Source organism: Caenorhabditis remanei, chromosome X (genome assembly GCF_010183535.1).
Source record: "Caenorhabditis remanei strain PX506 chromosome X, whole genome shotgun sequence".
In the NCBI taxonomy this organism is placed as follows: domain Eukaryota; kingdom Metazoa; phylum Nematoda; class Chromadorea; order Rhabditida; family Rhabditidae; genus Caenorhabditis; species Caenorhabditis remanei.
Window position 1 is genome coordinate 12,644,155 of NC_071333.1, and position 18,170 is coordinate 12,662,324.

Sequence of the window (18,170 nt, forward strand, 5' to 3'; positions counted from 1 at the left end):
ATCATTATTGATATCATCTTAAATTCACATCACGAACTGTCCTCTTTTCCCTGGACTCCCCAGTTTCTTCATTATATTCTTCTCAATATTCTCTTTATAATCCGAGATGTTGTTAATTATTTACAAACCACCATCCGATCGCAACCAACAATAACTGAATATGATGATGTGTGGGGTTGTGTTGTATTCAACGCCATATTCTGTTGGTAGGCGTAATTCGATTGCGACTGGGTGCCAGAGAGGGCTCGCATCTTCTTTGATAATCAAGATTCCTATAGTCTGGTTAATATGATTTGAAACGAATACAAAGGACACATGTGGCAATATTCGGATGACGGGATGCGTCAATGGCTCATATAAAACGAGGATGAAATGTACAGGAAGCATCATTCTTACTCGGTCTTATCATCGTCGTCAGCTTTCTGAATTTCTTTCATTTTCTCAGTTTCCTTTCCCCGCTTCGTCACTTTTTGTTGAATCTTCCGGACTCTTCCGGTCTTATTCCGATTTGTGAGAAGACGAGTGCGTTGTCGCTTTCGTCGGATAGAAAAAAAACAGATTCCTTCCCGTTTCTCCAATTCCGTGTCTCTAGATGTCCGCAATTAAGCTCCGGATTGTTCGTCAGTGACTCCGAAACCCCGGCTTCTTTCCATTCATTGAGAGAAAACGCTCCGCCCCGTCCCTAACATTCACATCATGTTTTCAATCTCGACATGTCATTTTTACATCCAAGTCTGTCTTTCTTGAATCTTTCACGTCATTCCATTGAAATTTTTTGAAAAAATTTTCCCATAAATTTGTTTCTGATTTCAGGTAAAATCACATCAAAAATGATGAAGTGGCTGCTTTTGGCTGTTTTCTGCATTGCTGCCTACGCCTGGGCTGATGGGGTTATTCAAATAGTGATATCTATCTGAAATCATAATTTATTTATTTCAGAATGAGGATGCTAATATCGACCAACTGATGTCGCGAGTGTACAGAACTGTGTTGCTGAAATCCAAGAGAAGCCGTAAGTGACATCACAAAAACCATTCCAGACAACAACTAGTTCCATATTTTCAGCATCTATGGGACTCTCATTGGCTGAGTACATGGCTTCACCACAGGGCGGAGATAACTTCCATTTCATGCCTTCTGGGCGGAAATAAATTGAGAAGGCAACACTAAACTTTCACGTTTTCATCATTCTCTCTCATTGTGGCTCTGACTGTAATTAAGGAAAACTAATTTTCTGTGTCTCTCGTTTTCTTACTTTATTTTCTATCCTCTCTCTGTCTCTCTCTCCTCTCTTGTTCTCTCCCCTCTGTTTGTCTGTCGCTGGATTGTGTCGAAAATTTAAGATCTGCCTATAATTGTTCCTGAAACTGTTAAGAACTCTTCCAAAAAAAAAAGCTGCTTCTCAATTTGTATACGTTTATTGATATTCGTCGGTTCCTCGATATCTAGTCTTCATTTTTTCCTTATTTTCTCTCCCCCCAAACAAATTGAAGCTCCATTGACCCAATAAATAATTTCATCGTTACGTAATGAAAATACTTTCAGCAGAACATAATATTTCAGAGGAATCCTTCAGGTGTTCAGGTTTTCATTTTGGAGAGGCAAGTGACTTGAAATATTATTTTTGATGCCTTACTATGAGAACAATTTTAATACGATATGTAGGGTGTTTCAAGAAATCTTTCAACACAATCGTTGGTAAGTCAAATAGTTTTCATTTCGAATGAAATAAGTGAGCAGTTCAACAAATTGTCTGAATATCAGATTTATTGAAACAATTCTTTATAAAAGAAAATTTGAATGAGTATAGGAGCGACTAGCATTTCTAAACCTTTGAAATCAAGAAATTACAAAAATTGTGGTAAGGAAAGAGATCACAAATTCAACTGATTAAACGAAAAGTTTTTATCATTAAAAACACCATTGGAGGTGACGACGGTTGAAATTGATCTCACGGATTCTTGACATCCTATCACGGATCATACGGGCGTTGGTAGTAAAAAGATCGGAAAGTCTTCTACTCCAGTCCTGAACACTGCATGCGTATCTCTAAAAAAAATTTAATTTTTTTCTCATTTCCGATTTTGATTACTGTAACTTACCATCAATTCGATGAGAGAGTATGAGTCGAGGTCGATGAAATAGTCTCTGCACCATTTCCGACGAGCTGCCGCCACCTGGCGGGACAATGTGATTTTGTAGTCGACAGTCAGCTGAAAAAATGTGATGATATACTGAATAGATATGAAGAAAGCTTACATGTGAGTTTTGCAGTTGCTCCATCATTGCATGGATCATGTACGCTGCTTGGCGACGGTCATACTGAAAAATAAAAATAAAAACTTGTTGTTTTTTGAAAAAATCAAACTCATAACTCACTGCAATCTTGTTGCAGATAGCATACGAGAGATGTTCCTCCTGTGCGATTGTCAGGTGCGTCATCTGAAAACAAAGGAAGAATAGGAAATGCGAGGATGTATTCTGAAAAAAAAAGACGTTTAATGGGGAGACGGCTCCGACAGAATGTCATTGGGTTTAGTGGGTTGTCGTAGGCGGATCACATTATTTCCGCAGTCGTTAGCAGGAATGATATTCGGAAAAAAGTCATCAAAAATAAAACAATATTATATCACAACAAGAGAAGCAGAGAAAGTGCTCACGTGGGTAGAAAAGTAATTATGTAGTATCGTAGTTATATGGGTTTTATGTGGATTTCTAAGAAATATTGAGACTTTTCAGAGCATTGAAACATATTGAGAACGGGGGTGATTTCATGTAGCGAAACCCGTGATAAAACCAGTCAAGCGTGAAAATATACAAAAAACTGGTAGAATAATATTTTGAATCAAATGGTAGGACACAATCAAAAATCTTTCAAATGTGATTTTAACGGACAAAAGAAGTAAAAACAGTAAAAGTGGTATAAAGTTTTTTGCATTAAAAAAATCACTATCCCAATTACCGCCGAAATGCCAGAAATGACCCATCATGAAAAACTTTTTTGCAAAAAAAAAATCATTTTGTTTCTCCACAAAAATAATCTGAGAACCACAGTAAAACATCACCAATACTACTCTAACCTGAACTCGAAAACTAAAAAACAATGGCTTCTCACTAATTTTACGTTTCTGTGGCTAAAAAGAAGAACCGAAAAGAAATAATTCCATCCGTCGGCCGCTCCTTGCCTCTTTTTTCCAATTTGCGTATCACACAAGACAGCTTTTGTTGAAAATGAGCGTGGGCTAACGGCAAGGTTCCAGAATTATGAATTCTACTTCTCGCTTTCATATTCACGTCCGTGAGCTTCGAACCATAAAAAGCAGAGTCATCATAGACTCCATCCAACTTTTTTTCTTTTTTCTCTCATCTGTGAAACATTTTTCATGCATTATTAATTGAAAAAAGAGTTCACTATTTTTTTAAAAGTTTTCTTTTTCCCACCTCAATTTACGCCAGTTCAGTAAAAGAAAAAATATGAGAGAAAAGTAAAAAATTAATTGAAAAACCGAAAAAAAAAGAAAATTTTTCCAATGGAATTTTTTTTGAAAACGTAAAGAAATATGCAGGAACACAAAGATATAATGTGAGCTGAGGATTCACATATGTTGTGCAGTCGGTAATTGAGAAAATTGGATTTTGAGAAAGCAGCGAGAAAATATGGTTATCCTCTGATGTCTGTTCCACAGTAGATATAACCAGTAACATGAAACCAGAACACCAAAGTTGGAAGGAGTTGTCATATACTTTACATAAGTTGCTAAGATTTAGAGATATATTTTTTATTGAGAAGTCAGGGCTATTGAAGTTGAAACTGAAAAAGTAATCGCAAGTTTTTTTATGATGTAGGTACCTGCAATAAGTTCACGAAGTCTTCTGAAATATTCATAGTTCAATTTCACATTCATAGGTTACATGTCATCACAAACTTACAACTTTCGAAATGTCCAAATTTTTTGTGTGCCATCGATGATTCACAGATTTGATGCAGAACGCCTGAATGTTTTACTATGCTGGGAATACTATCAAGGAAGTTGGTTTTATTTTCATAAATTTGTTTCACCTGCTGGACCACACATTGATCAGTTGTTCGTTGATTTATTTATTTGTGTTTTGCATAAATAACACATGGGTGTTTTCGGACACCTTAGAATTCGCACATATTTCAGAAACAGTTTCAATGAAGCATAAATCACCATTTTTCCAACATTTGTTTACGGATAAACCTGAGAAACTAGTCGAATCGACTGTCGACTAATTTTCTTGTCAAAGCGCCTCTAATCATTCGCAAAGTGCAAGAAGCGCAGTTGTTTCCAAAGAATGCTCCTAATCCTTTTGTACGAATCTGTACCCTCCGAGAGAGAACTGTGTGGCGGAATGAGGAAGGCGCAACAAATAATCCATCGACAAACGGGGCGGGTCCGCCAAAATCCGTGTGGCAAACATCGACAGTCTAACTGCTGCTGCTCATTTCCAATCAGTGCAATTTGGCTTCACAGAGTATTCGATTCTTCTTTTCTTCGTCTGAATATTTCTTAGTTTCCTTCTAATTTCTCGAGAAATTATCAAAAAGGCGATCAGGGTTTTGTGACCGTTGTTACGGTCAATTTCATTCAGAAGCTATGACCGTAATCCCGTTCACAACATCTTGTTTAGCTTGACTCATGAATTGTGTAAAGGTGGCGTGATTCATTTGCTAAAAAGGAAATGTGGGTGTCTGAATCTGAATTTTCTTTACGACCGTGCCCAGACGTCTATAAACGTATGCCTGGAGTGACGACTGAAAGAAAATCCACATTTATTTTGACTATTCAGTCTCCAGATTTAATAAATCGGATTTATCCTTTCCAGGTAAGATTTTCGCTTTTGTCAAAGAGCAAACCAGGACGAAATAGTGATTTCACTCGCTTTTCGCTTCCTTTCCAGTCTTCTCTCATTTCCTTTTGAAAATAGAAAGGAAAATCACCTTGATGAACTTTTTCGGATAACAGATGAGTAGGTGTTGTATATCAGTGGAGCTAAGCCGAATCGTCATAAGGCCAGGGGCGACGGGCGATTCTCCACCCAAAACGGAAATTAAAAAAGGTGGAGTTTGAAGCTTATTTTGTCGCTTCGACAACTTTTATACAGCCCCCGAGCTTCGAAGAGGAGAGATTTCAAATCTTTATTATTTGTTGACTGACCGAGTTCATCACCCTGTCAATTGACATACACTTTAAACTTTCTTCAGAAACCATGCTACTCTGGATGGTCGCCACTTTACTCATCTTCACCGCCATCCCTGCCACAGCTCTAGACTATAACGGTAAGTTCCTGATGAATTAATAGGGCACACCCCTTGCTTACAGGATATATTATATTTTAAATCATGATTTAACAGGAAGTAGAATTAGCACTTAGTGTCAGCGATATATCAAAGTGTATTAATACATCAGAAGCTACATTTTCTGTCTACTGGGGGTAATTATAGTATAAAGTTCAGACTACTCCTTGCAAAGAATTGCACGAGCCCCACATCCATCGTCTGCACTCTTGGTGCCATACCCAAGAGTTGGAAAACGGAGCAACGTTATGAAGTATTTACTAAGCCTGAAAACAAGAAAAAAATCATTTAATTGTAGGGGTGCACGTCATCATGGACCACCGAACTCTGTTCAAAAAAGGCTCTACATGGCCCGCGTTGGAAAACGAGCATTCTTCTACACTCCGCGTATTGGAAAATGATGACGACGGCTCGCCAGACTGACGCTCTTCATTTTGATCAATCCTCATTTCCGACCTTTCTCTCGCTTTTCTTCTTCTGTTCCTTATTCTCTTCTTTGAATTATGAATGTACACTGACCTGATAAAATGTAACAACGAAATATCAAACAAATCGACACAAATGAGACAATTATCCAATCACTGAGCCAATTTATTTTGTTATCTTCCTCCCCCATTTTCCTTCCTCTCCTTGTTTTTTTCCTCTGATTTTCAATTTTCGGATACTTCTTCGCTGTGGCAGTAATAAAGTGTGCGACGTGTTTCCAGGGTATTTTTGATTTTTGATCTGGGCTAATTCATGAAAATAGGAGTGTTCACAATAGTTTTCCAATTTCAGTGTTCCCGCAAATTAGCAGTTCCGTGTTTCTTTTCTTTCAAATCCAACATTTAGAAGTTGGATCTGAAAAACAACTAGGTTTTTGATCTCGGTTGGTTTGATACATTCGTTTATAACGAAACACAGATGTTCCTTCTTGTTGCATTGTTTTTATGTTCGGACGGAGTTAGCGTGGTTCCTGAATCAGAGCAGCTGATATTTACTGCCTGGGGTAAAAACCTTGGAACACTTCTTAAGGAATGACATTGTTTCACTGTATTTTAAAATAATGAAAATAATTTTTATAACGTTTTGCAGCAATCACTTTTTAATCTTTCTACCCATGATTAAATATAATGACGGCGTTTTTTCTTCTAAAGATAGTTTCAGCGTGAGAACTTTGCTTGAAAATTATAGACTGCAAAGTTTGAAAACGGATGTCGTAAGACTTGGGAAATTTCCGTCACTCGCCAGTTTCATTTTTCCAGACAGGTAGTGGTTTCTTAGATTTTTGTGTCCTTAGAAATCTCAGTTAAAAAAAAAACTTTTGCCTCTGGCAATGTGTTGGAATTGTGTACTTTTGCCTTTCTCTTGCTGGATGTTATGTTTTCTAGGCGTCAATTGTTTTGAACATATCATCCCATGACAAATCATACCATTTCTCCATTCGTTTTTCTTTCCTTCACATAAGATCCATTCTATTCAACAGTTTTTTCGAAAGTGATGTAATCCTTGCCCACCTTCAAAAATTTGTTAGTTATTGAAAAACACCTAGAATTCAATTTTCCAAATATGCAAACGTTTCTTTGTATGAACTTTTCTTTTTTGCTGCCCCCTACATCCGTCAGAGAGGCTACAAAGTGATTTCCTCATGATTATCCTTCAATTTTTCTGAGAACGACAAGTGTTTTTGTTGATTAACTATCAAATATAATCCACGCAATAAATTTTCATAACCTCTGTCAAAATAAATAACATTTTCATATTCACCTGCTTTTAGTACACAAGTTCACTTTTTGAACCGTGTTCTCAAGTCATATCCATATGTAGATAATGAGATTATTCAGTTTGTCGTAAAATACAAATATAATTTTTCGTTGTCATTCTAGTAATTTATTACCAAGTACTTGAATAATCAAATATCTTATTTTTTCTGTCTGGAACAGTACAATTTTGATTTTCCAGTAAGATCTTGCGCTGTTTTTGGTTCTCACATTGTCAAAAAAAGGAAAAATGTTTGCCAATATCATCCTTATGTTTAATGAGAATAAGAAGTTAGAAGATTCCTCTGGCATTTTGTAATTACTTGTTACCCTTGTCACACATCAAGATTAAGGGGATTAACAAGGTCGGTGTGAGGGTGGGTTGGATGACCAACGCAATACGATTAATCTATGTTCTTCACTCACCGAAGTGGACATACCTACTCTTAAAATTTACATATTTCCCCAATTTTTCTCTCTTTTTTTGCAGTCTATGATAGCACTAAACTAGAATAAATTCAGTGTTATATCTTTCCATAGATCATAGAGCCTGCTAGATCTTCCTGGAGAGAAGCCTCGCTCTTTTTTATTTTGTGCTTTCATGAATAATAATAGTCTATTTCGTTTTAATAATGATTCAATTTAAAAATGACGTTGCACCTCAAAAATTGGTAGTCGAGAATGAAAAAGAACGGAAATGGTTCTCTGCAAAACATAAATGAACAAGTTTGTGTCTTCTTCACCTGACAGAATATATAAGTGTTATTGGGCCAAATCTTCATTTCTTAAGAATTTTTTGAACGTTCCAAACCTCACATGTCGTAGTTATTATTACAGTTTTTTAACTTTTTGTTTTTTGAATTGAAGTCAAATTAGTAATTAGATCCATTGCTACTAAAACTATGTATATTTGACACCATCAGACTTTCATCACACTTTTCTACTTTGATTCTTCTCTATTCTATGTTTTTTTGAACCCGAGTCCATCCCTCTAAATCCTCAATTTTTTTTTCCGAACTTATTTAATGCCAGAAATCTGAGAGGGAGGGTGTATTGAGTGCATTCACCAATGAACCAACTGATTCCTTCCTAATGGTGAGTACCTAAACCTCAAAATTCTGTTAACTTCTCCAAGTGTCTGTGACGTGTTTTCTGTGGACCCACATATACTTGAAAGTCTGTTTCACTTCGTTATGTGTTCTTCTGAGAAGATCAGAGATAGTTCAGGAGACACCGAATTAGTCTAGTTGAAGACATGAGTGGGCCGAAGAAATATAATACTCTCTCCCAAATTTTTCATAAATCAAAAGATCTTATGTTTAGGATCCTAACATCGTCATTGTAGATTTTGGCTGATTTCACAAAAAAAATGAGACAGAGAAGCCATTGAAATTTCAAATTATATGAAACACTCCCTCTCAATGGTGCCACTCCACAGCGTGACCGGCGTACGTAGTGATTTCGAAGTTCAGTGATCTCCTAATCGTGTGTCCCCAGATTGTCATCAATTTCACATTTGTTTAAAATAAACGGCAACGTCAGCATAGTTTTTTCTTCTCAAACATTACTCATTTTTGTTGAGGACGCAATCGGTTAAGCAGTAGATTAACCCTCCCGGATTATGTCTGATCTTAAATGGAAGGTGTGTGATGTTCAGAATTTAAAAGAAAATATCAAAAGATCCATTGAACAGTTATTTGAGTGTTTTGCTTTCGTGTTAGGTCAGCTGATGGATTCCTTAGAAGTTGTCTCTTATATTCAGTTTGCTCCTTTTGTTACTCTTTGAAAGAGTATGACGCTGTAATTAGTAATTAGTAATGAGATATTCAGCAACTATTCTTTCAAAATTAGAGTTTCGTCTTTCATTCCGCTACAATTAATATTCTATTTGTGTATTCTTGATTTCTGCTCAATCTTCTAAGCTTTTTTCAGGCCGAGAAGCTATCGGATACATCTGGACGTATATTATATTGCTATATTAGTCAATTAGTCATTTGTTTTGAGCTATTTCTAACACCCTCGCATTTCTTTTTTCTGTTGACGAACGTCGTTTAAAACGTGGAATTTGAAATGAGATCATTTTTGGCTTCTTTGTTTAACCCCCCATTATTTTCCGTTCATATTTCTATTCCCACTTAAAAACACTTCTAGTTCTGTGATCCTGTATTCATATATGCCATAGACGAACTTTAAGCTAAAAACACATCCGCTGAGAAGTTGGAAATCAAAGGTCCGCTCGCTTTCCGGTGGTTTGCTCATTGTAGCAGCTAGTAAATCGAGTTCCAGGAAATTTGAAATCGAATAAAGAGAATGACGATAGTTTGAGTGGCATGTAAATAATGAGTGACCACTGCTTTTAATTACAGAAAGGATGTGATGCACAAATCTTCGAGAGCGATAGTTCAGTCTACTTTGACAATGAGAACGTACCACATTTGCTGTGTGCATCTCATCTCTGTTGTTTTCCGGTTTTGTTTCTTCCTTATTGAGTCCAAATATTTATAGTCTTGGAGGATACACATCATCCTCTACACATATACGCAAACCGATAATGCATACGTAAAAGTATGAGTATTCTATCCGTTTATTGTCCTGATTACGATTATGACTGAGAACACGTTCACTCCTTATTTTGGACCCCATTTTTCATTTTTCTTTTTTTTTTCAATTCTGTTTTATTTTTCATCCGTCACTCATTTTCTGGTAATTCCAAATGAGAAGTTCATTAGCGCTTCGCGCTTCGTATGTGTGTGTGTGTGTGTGTAATTGACATTTCTAGACAAGAGAACTCCAATTCTCGTTTAACCATTAGAGTTCATAGTTAAAATGAGAATGACTACTGAGGTCACGACCAGACACTTCTGAATTAGACTTTTAAAATGACCGGAAATGAAAAAGTTTTCAAATCTATTGAGAGTGCGGTTTTTTTCTTTGAAGTTGGCAGGAGAACGTTTTGGCAAAAAAATTTTTGGAACTGCTCTGAAAAAATGATACAAGGGAGTATTTCATTTTATTATGAAAATAGTCGTAGACATGTTTATTTTTCGCAAATCCTTTTTCGCAAAACCTCGAGAAATTTAACTGTCTAGTTCTAGATATACATTGTAAAAATGGAATATCAAAGATCTCAGTTTCTTATGATCAAAAAATTTACCAAAAATAGTTGTATTCAAATCTTCCTCAAATCTATTCAAAACTATCTATCATAGATCAAAAAGAAATGACAAGATCAAAAGAAAGTTCTTATCTTCACTCCCAAAATTTTAATCCAATTCGAGAGAAAAAAATTTCCGAGAAAATAGTTGGTCTCTTCTCGAGCCACATTATTTTTCACACACTTTGGTAAACTTAATAAACTTCATGGAGATGAAAATTGTAATTATCACATCACTCTTAATTATTTCTTCAGACCAAACAATTCTAACTATTCTAACTTTTTGCATCGCGATACCGCACGTAGTTACTTATTTTAGCTGGATATTTTTACGTAGGTAAGTATTCTTGCAATATGTTTTTTTAAACTCTTAATTAATGGTCTATGCAACACCAGTATTTCTAAATATAAACATTGCTTAATCGAGTGTGGTCAGTTTATTATTAGTTTGAGTTTTGTGTTCCATGGTGCCGCTTGAATTCAAATTGAATTTCAGTCGAGGTGTGAATTTCATGAGAATTTTTTTTGATGGCTAGAGTAGTTGGTGTTTGTTTTCTTTTCCGACTCACATTACAGCTCTTTTTAACCAATGGCTTTAAACAATGTATCTTCACTAAAAGTTGCAAACCAACTTGTGTTCGATCATCACTTTCTTTTCTTTTCGTTTTTTTTTTGCTCCGTCTTTGTGAGTTGACATATGTCAGGTTTCCTGAGGTTTCGCAAAACATCCATTCCTTGTTTTTTCTGTCTGTTTTTGTCTTCTGGATTCTTCGATCTAGTTTGCAATTGATTTGAGCTACTTAAACCAATTTTTCATATCGGTTCTCAGAATCGGAGCACAATGTTAACATACAAAGTTTGCCCTACCTGGAATTCAAACAGGTGATTGTCAGAAACTTTCAAAGCTAAACTGATTTTTGACTTTCTTCTTTTCTAGAAACTTTGAAATGTTATCTACAAACATATCAGTTCAGCTGCTTTTGATTTAAAATTTGTGATTTTTTGCTTTTGTTCATGAAGTTTAAGTTCACATCCCACACAATTTGCAAAAACGTAGGTTTCGTAATTTGAATAACTATGAATGATAATTAGGCAAATTGTTGGCTGAGTTTTGCTCTAAACGATCCTTGAAAGAAGGTTGTAATCCTTCCGGTTGTGTTGTTTTTACATTTTTCAAAAAGTCAGATATATCTTTCAAAAAGAAAAGAAAACGGAACCTGAGATACTAGAATCATCTTTGAACACACCCTGTTATTACCATTTCTTTTTTTCCTTATTTTTTGAACTCGCAGGATTGACTCCCACTCAGAAAACCACCACTTGAAAGGAAAACTACTTTTTCTTGTTCTATTTCTTCTGAAAAATTCCCAAATTTTCATTCTTTCGTTCTTATTCATTCTGGTGCGAGATTATCTGATCTTATACATTATGAATATGTTTTTAGTTGCACGATTCCTCCGTGGGTTTTTTGGGTGGTGCCGAAACAACAAATCTCCGTTTTTTCCTCTTTTTTCAGAGCATCTCCGGAGCATTTCATTCGAACCTTGGTTGGAATGTTCAATGAATGAAATTGTTTTGTTTTTCCTTCGGAGATACTCTCTTATTTGAAATGACACACACGCGACACGTTTTACCTTTTTATCCGGTTCTGATGCTATTTTTGCCTCAAACTGGATCTGTATGGTTCTTTCAGTTCAAAATGTTCATTTTTGATGTTTTCAAGAGTTAATTGGTATCAGTCGCTCATAATCCTTGTTTTGTTTTTGGATTAGTCAAACCAAAAGATTTCTGAAAAAAAGAGATAGAAGCTGCCAGTTTGAGAACTTTCAACGCAGGCTAATGAGTTTTCATTTTTTCAATGTCTGTCTAGATTCAAACCGTCTTTCAGAGAAAATGACTTGGAAGTCTCAGCAGTTTTTAAATCTACTTTGTCTTCATATTTATCCCTTGAGGGTTTCACTGTATAGTTTTCACAGAAAAATACATTGTTTTGTTACAAAGACATGATATAGATACAAAAACTTTTTTTGTATGCTATATATTCTGTTCCCATAAGGTATCACAATAGGAAATTAATTGAAATTGAGAGACTGCCATTAAAAACAATAACAAATAAGTGTCCGTTGGTAAAATAGAATGCATCAAGCATCGTACGCAACCTCAAAAATTTTGGGTGTTTTTTATTTTCTGTCTCCTGTTTTTGTTCCAATAATTCGAGGGTTCGAAGATTCGCATTTTGTTTTAGTTATGAACGGACCACACTCCATCATTTCTGATACACTGTTCCCACGCATTTCGATTTAAATTTATTATTCAGTCCATATGACAAGACTACATTATTTCATATCGAAATTAGTCATAATATCTTCCGAACGTTTGTCCTGTGAGTTCATGAACAATGGAAGACAAACGAAACTTATATTTTTTCAAATGATAATCCCTTTCGTAGCAAAAAACGAACTTCTTCCGCTTTGATCCTTTTGTTTATGTCTCATAATATGTCTGTAGCATTCTCATTTTTTGAAACTTTGAAAATTTGCTTTAGGCTTCGACCAACTTCTACCTAACGAAAACAAGGAAATGAAGATCAAATATTTATCTTCTACAATTTTTCGTACCTTGTGTTCATTTTTCCTAATCTAGTTAGTGTTAGGTTCTTTTGTCCAAATTCTGTTAATCTAGGGAAAGATCTAGACTGAAAATCATAGTCCGAAATTTTCAATTCATCATAAAAAATGAGTGACTGGTCTATATTGCCACGTTTTCCTTTCTCATTTCCACTCTTGGCATTCCAGTAACCATTTGATTCTCTGGAGCATTATGGATGATGGGTAACTACTGAAAACTGGAAAATAGATTCCTGGTTTTATTTTATTATGCGTCACTGAAAATAAAGATGGGAATAATTTCACAAAATTTGATTTATTTTTCCAGTATTTTCACGAATACACAATTCGAATGGATCATTACAATGATACGTTTGGTTTTTGCTAGTCGTTTTTTATTCGGATTTTTAAAATATTTTGTGATTTGAATTTTAGATACACATGCTCCAAATAATATCTACATATTCAGTTGCTTTCTCAATTTACTACAAATAACCTAATAGTTTTTGTTTCGTACTTCATTTTTATCCTTATTAGCTAAAACTCTGAAACTTGTGAAACTTTGCAGTGATGTATTTATTTATTCTGAAATATTCACAGACACTTTTCTATGTAGTCATCTTACAAATGTGAATGTTTCTAAGAAAAAACTCATTTCAAAATTCCGTCGAAAAAAATTGAGAATGTAGGATTTCCATTAATAATCATAAATTCTGAGTGCAGAAGAGCGGAGAGGGGGATTTAAGAAGCCGTCTCGCGTACAGAATGTGATTTGAAACTCTAAAATTTTCATCCCTCGTCTGCTTACAATATATATTTATGGTTTTAATGACATGTGACTCTATTCTTCTCCAAAATGCACATCACTGTTGAATTTTGCGTCTCGTTTTGTTCCTAGAAGGAGAGAAAAAATTCTTTAAAAAAACATCAGTTTAATTATTCACTCAGTCTTCCTTCGGTTTGTAGCAGAGTGACGGTGCGCCGTTTCGAAAATTATTTATCTGAGGCTGCCTTCGTGCCTTTCCTCATTGTCGCTTCGCTGCAACAATAAATTTGTTAGAATTCCTTAAGCGTTCAAAAAACCAAATGACGATACTTACAGACCTTGACGTGGCAGAAACTTGGGAATACCTGAAGTTCCTCATTTCTAATCAGTTATTACGTATTCATACTGTACTCCTCTATCTGTACACACCCATTCTCCCAAGAGACATTCCTATAGATCCACCATGTACGAAATTTCTCCACAGAAAACTCTATTTTTTCTCTTATAACTTATTAATTCTCCATAACGTCAAAAAGGTTTTCTTTTTGATCTTTTCTTGCCTTTCTTTCGGTTCCTCACGTTTTCTTGCTCTCATTCATAACTCGCTAAACAACAAGCTCTTTTGTTGCAGGATGGAGGACATCATAGAGCAAAATGACAGCCTTTCAGTAATGAACGACACACTGATTTGTACATATTTCGATTGTTATATTCATGCATTTGCAATGGTAAGCAGGGGTGGGGGATCAAAGTTTGCTTCGGCTACGATAAGGCCTAAAATTGGGAAACCTTACTTTCATCAGTTTAAATCTGATCAAGTTGTTTGTTTTATGGTCAAGAACACTCAAAGAATGCTCCAATGTTGTGGAACTAAAAAAATTATAATTTTATGGAAATTTCACCAGAAACACTATGTATATCTTCTAAGCTCGCCACGGTTTCATTCATTTTTTCTTCAAACAATTCAAAAAACGACGAATCTCATCTCTCAACTTTTTGCAATAAACTGAAAGATGTGTACTTTTCATTCATAGCCAATTGAGCATACGGCTCAATAGAAACAAGTCGTTAATTCCTTTTACGACCTCACCGCATGTTAGTATTTAACGGCTCTTCTCTGTCTCTTTTCTATTCGGACCAGTGAATCAGTATGGTGTCACTTGGGGACCACGCAATGCACAACTTGAAAAATAATTAGCTGATAGGCAGGGGGCACGCGGCCGCGGTGGGCGGAACTAAACACCGATTTCCCTTTCACCCCTCCCACTCCGTTTTGACGACGACGAATACTTATTTTGCCTTCTTCCTGTTTTTTTTCCTGCCTTCTAGTTGTTCTGTCAAGATTGTCACTCGGATAATCCGGCGGTGAATGGGCAACAACATTGGAGCATTTGCAGCATTTTGATCCAAATTTTCGGCTTTCTTGGCTGTTGTCTTCCCCTCGATTGTCTAGTTCTTCTCAACTAAATTTGAAATGGGAAAATGGAGTGAGCTCGGATTGTCGAGCCGTGAGAATGCAACTATTTCCTCATCACGAATCCCAACTGGAAAATCATTCTTACAGTACTACGATGAAATTCATATTCCTCTCTCCATCTCTATCTGTATTTTTGGAGCAGTTTCCAACGTCTTCAATATCATCGTGCTTACAAGGTAACACATTTCACATATCAAATTTTCTATTCAACTTTGTTTTTTTTTTCAGAAAACGGATGCGAACGCCAATCAACATTCTGCTCACAGGTCTCTCGATTGCTCAATGGCTGCTAGCAACTAATTACTTCCTATACTTATTACTCGAGTATTATAGATACCAATGGTAAGTTGTGAGACAGTCAGAGATGGATTTGAAAAAAACATGTTTTCCTTTTCAGCATACAAATTCTATGGTCAGAGGCTTTCACAAGATACAGATTTTTTAACGTCAATTTGAACACTGTTTTTCATACAAGTACGTTTTGAGTTCTCAACTGACTGACTCATTCAGACTATAAAATTTCTTGTTTCAGTTGCTTTCACAACAACAATTGTAGTGGCTGTTTTCCGATATTGCGCACTGAAATTTCCCATTCAAGCCAATCGATTCATATACAAATGTCAGCCAGCTATTGCAGCAAACGTTATCATTTGGATCATTATTCCTATCATCAGCCTTCCATTGTTCTTCATTTCAGAGGTATTAAAATGTGTAGATAATCCTCGGAATCATCTGACTTTGTTTCAGGTTAAAATCGTAGCTCGTGATCATGTCGCCTACGATTTACAATGCGAGATGGAAGGACCGCTTTATGATCTCAGTTATCAAGAAAGCCCTCTCCTCGTGTCTGCTGTTTTCTGGGCTTTCGGAATTGTATTCAAGTTGCTTCCGTCGTTAATCCTATCAATCTTACTCACAGCTCTTATAAGATCTCTGAAAAGTGTGGAAAGGAGACGTAAGAACTGGAAGCGTACTCAAGGGGCCAACATCTGTACGAATTCCGAGCGTAAGGCAAAACGAAAGTTGACAACACGACCACGCACAACTCGAATGCTAGTAATCATCCTACTCCTTTGTGTAATGGTTAGTCAGTTTATGTCTGTATTCTGTCTGAACATCAATTTATTACGATTCTGATCTCTATCCTAACCGATGTCTGTTACAGGTCGAACTCCCAATGGGAATACTCAACTTATGTGTTGCGATCTATGGCGAAGAGTTTGGAAACCGTTATTACGATCCCGTGGGAAATTTGATGGAGATGCTGACGCTGCTATATAGTTCCGTCAGCTTTGTGTTATACTGTACGATGTCTAACGAATATCTCTCAACGTTTCGTGCACTATTCTTCCCTTGGGCAAGAAAGAACAGTCTGCGGGGTCCCAGACGTAAGTTGTCTCATAACATGAACTTTTCAATTCTGATTCATTCATATTTACAGGGAGTTGGAAGAATCGTCATGACGAAGAAACAAAGTCCCCACGAACTTTTCTGATAAATGGAACAGCGCCAAGCTCCTACGTCGGGTCTTAATCTTATTGTAATATATCTGTAGTTCCCGTAAAATGATAGTATAATCCTTGTATTCATTCTTCTCATTTCGTGAATTTCAAATTCCAATTCATTTCTATTGAACAATTCAACTCGACTGAAAATGTGATCTTTATTTGCTTATTCTGTTTTTCGGAATGAATAAAACTTGTTTTTCTTTTCAATTCTCGAAATTTTCAAACTTGTACTTTTTGAAAACGCCTGATTGGATTGAACAAAAATTAGATTTTCCAGAAAGTGAAATAGGAATTAGAAAACTAGTTGAGTTTGTTTTGGAGTGAGTACTCAACTATTCAGATGGTATAGTCCAAAGTACAAGATGTCGACTAGTCTCGAATGTTCGACGAACCTTCCAAAATAGATCATGTTCTATCATGAAACATTCATAAGGCCTGCTGAAACATGATGATGAACTTTCGAATCTTTTTTCTCTCGGAAACCTCCAAAACCTGAATTGGGATGATCAGTTTGACAACACTAAAGAAAAAGAGCAAATGGAAAAACAAACAAAAATGACAGTTGATAGCGGGGTGTTGAAAAAACGAATTGCAAACATTCGGGTATCTTCTCACGTTCAGATCTGTTTCATCGTTTCATCCTTTATTGGAAATGCTTTTAAATTTTCAAGCCACTGTTTTTCTAGTAATATTGGTCAGACAATGTTATGGTGCTGACTCAAAAGGTAAGTAAGAATAATTTAGTTTGAGTTTTAAGAATGAATACGGTAAGAACAATTATGAATTTCCTTTATGTTCCAGTTGGAATTCCTGGTACCGAGTGTCTTTTTGGTGGAATCTGCTCCGGAGGCTCCGTGTGCATAGACGTTCTTTGTCTTTGTGTTGATGGGGAACGAGAGTTCAATGGAAAATGTGTAGAGAAGTCTGTGTATGACTCAAAAACTAAGGAATCTGGTGAGTAGACAGAAAAGACAATTTGTACATTATGCAGCATGAATCAGCTAGAAGGACGCCTCATTCTGGCTCTTCATTAGTTTGTGTTTTTTTTTCAGAATCCTTTCAAGATGACAAGCCTGAAAGGCTGCCAACAATTGGTTTAGCTGGACATCCCTGCGGTCAAGGAGGCGTCTGTAGACCGTCGACAAAATGTATCGAAGGAACTTGTAAATGCCGTCAAGGTTATAATCCGTCTTTTGGAGAATGCGTTCGTGATTTGAACGGTAAGTATTGGGAAGATTGATGTGGGTACACACTCAATTGCTGAAAAAGCTTTTCTGATTAACATTAGCCTATGAGTCAGACAAAAAACACGAGGGTTGACTACATTTGCAAAGAAATTGTATAGACAACAATGAAAGTTAAACGATGTTAGGAATTGAACTCGAAAAGTGCAAGTACTCGTGTGGTACTTGACAAAATACATTTGAGTAGACAGAAGTTTGGATACAATCCGCCTGTCGGTCATTTTGTTTGATATATTGTTTAATCATTTCAGTTTATGTATGTGGGAACGAACCATTTTCACAAAATTTTAATTTTAAAACAGCAAACATTGTTTACAGTTGTCGAACAAAAATTTTTCGAAAAGATTTCCCACTGT

At 36.0% G+C, this 18,170-nt stretch overlaps 5 protein-coding genes across 5 annotated transcripts; 4 read left to right on the forward strand and 1 right to left on the reverse strand.

Annotated features, from left to right (window-relative positions):
* Positions 1 to 830: 830 nt before the first annotated feature.
* Positions 831 to 1,151, forward strand: GCK72_024489 (uncharacterized protein; the record flags this gene model as incomplete). Its single annotated transcript, XM_003117929.1, has 3 exons — positions 831 to 890; positions 940 to 1,012; positions 1,066 to 1,151. The coding sequence occupies 3 exons, from the start codon at positions 831 to 833 to the stop codon at positions 1,149 to 1,151; spliced, it is 219 nt and encodes a 72-aa protein (XP_003117977.1).
* Positions 1,152 to 1,911: 760 nt separating this feature from the next.
* On the reverse strand, positions 1,912 to 2,442 carry GCK72_024490 (uncharacterized protein; the record flags this gene model as incomplete). The annotated part of the gene is made up of 4 exons (XM_003117764.2): positions 1,912 to 2,049; positions 2,103 to 2,213; positions 2,260 to 2,322; positions 2,380 to 2,442. 4 exons carry the CDS (start codon positions 2,440 to 2,442, stop codon positions 1,912 to 1,914), a joined length of 375 nt encoding a protein of 124 aa, XP_003117812.2.
* Positions 2,443 to 5,232: 2,790 nt separating this feature from the next.
* Positions 5,233 to 5,721, forward strand: GCK72_024491 (uncharacterized protein; the record flags this gene model as incomplete). The annotated part of the gene is made up of 3 exons (XM_003117675.2): positions 5,233 to 5,302; positions 5,480 to 5,573; positions 5,619 to 5,721. The coding sequence occupies 3 exons, from the start codon at positions 5,233 to 5,235 to the stop codon at positions 5,719 to 5,721; spliced, it is 267 nt and encodes an 88-aa protein (XP_003117723.2).
* A 9,338-nt stretch (positions 5,722 to 15,059) lies between these two features.
* GCK72_024492 (uncharacterized protein) lies at positions 15,060 to 16,595 on the forward strand (the record flags this gene model as incomplete). Its single annotated transcript, XM_053735916.1, has 7 exons — positions 15,060 to 15,238; positions 15,291 to 15,404; positions 15,460 to 15,536; positions 15,595 to 15,761; positions 15,810 to 16,145; positions 16,228 to 16,450; positions 16,504 to 16,595. The coding sequence occupies 7 exons, from the start codon at positions 15,060 to 15,062 to the stop codon at positions 16,593 to 16,595; spliced, it is 1,188 nt and encodes a 395-aa protein (XP_053579482.1).
* A 733-nt stretch (positions 16,596 to 17,328) lies between these two features.
* GCK72_024493 (uncharacterized protein) lies at positions 17,329 to 17,810 on the forward strand (the record flags this gene model as incomplete). The annotated part of the gene is made up of 2 exons (XM_003118049.2): positions 17,329 to 17,524; positions 17,623 to 17,810. The coding sequence occupies 2 exons, from the start codon at positions 17,329 to 17,331 to the stop codon at positions 17,808 to 17,810; spliced, it is 384 nt and encodes a 127-aa protein (XP_003118097.2).
* Between the last annotated feature and the right edge of the window lie 360 nt (positions 17,811 to 18,170).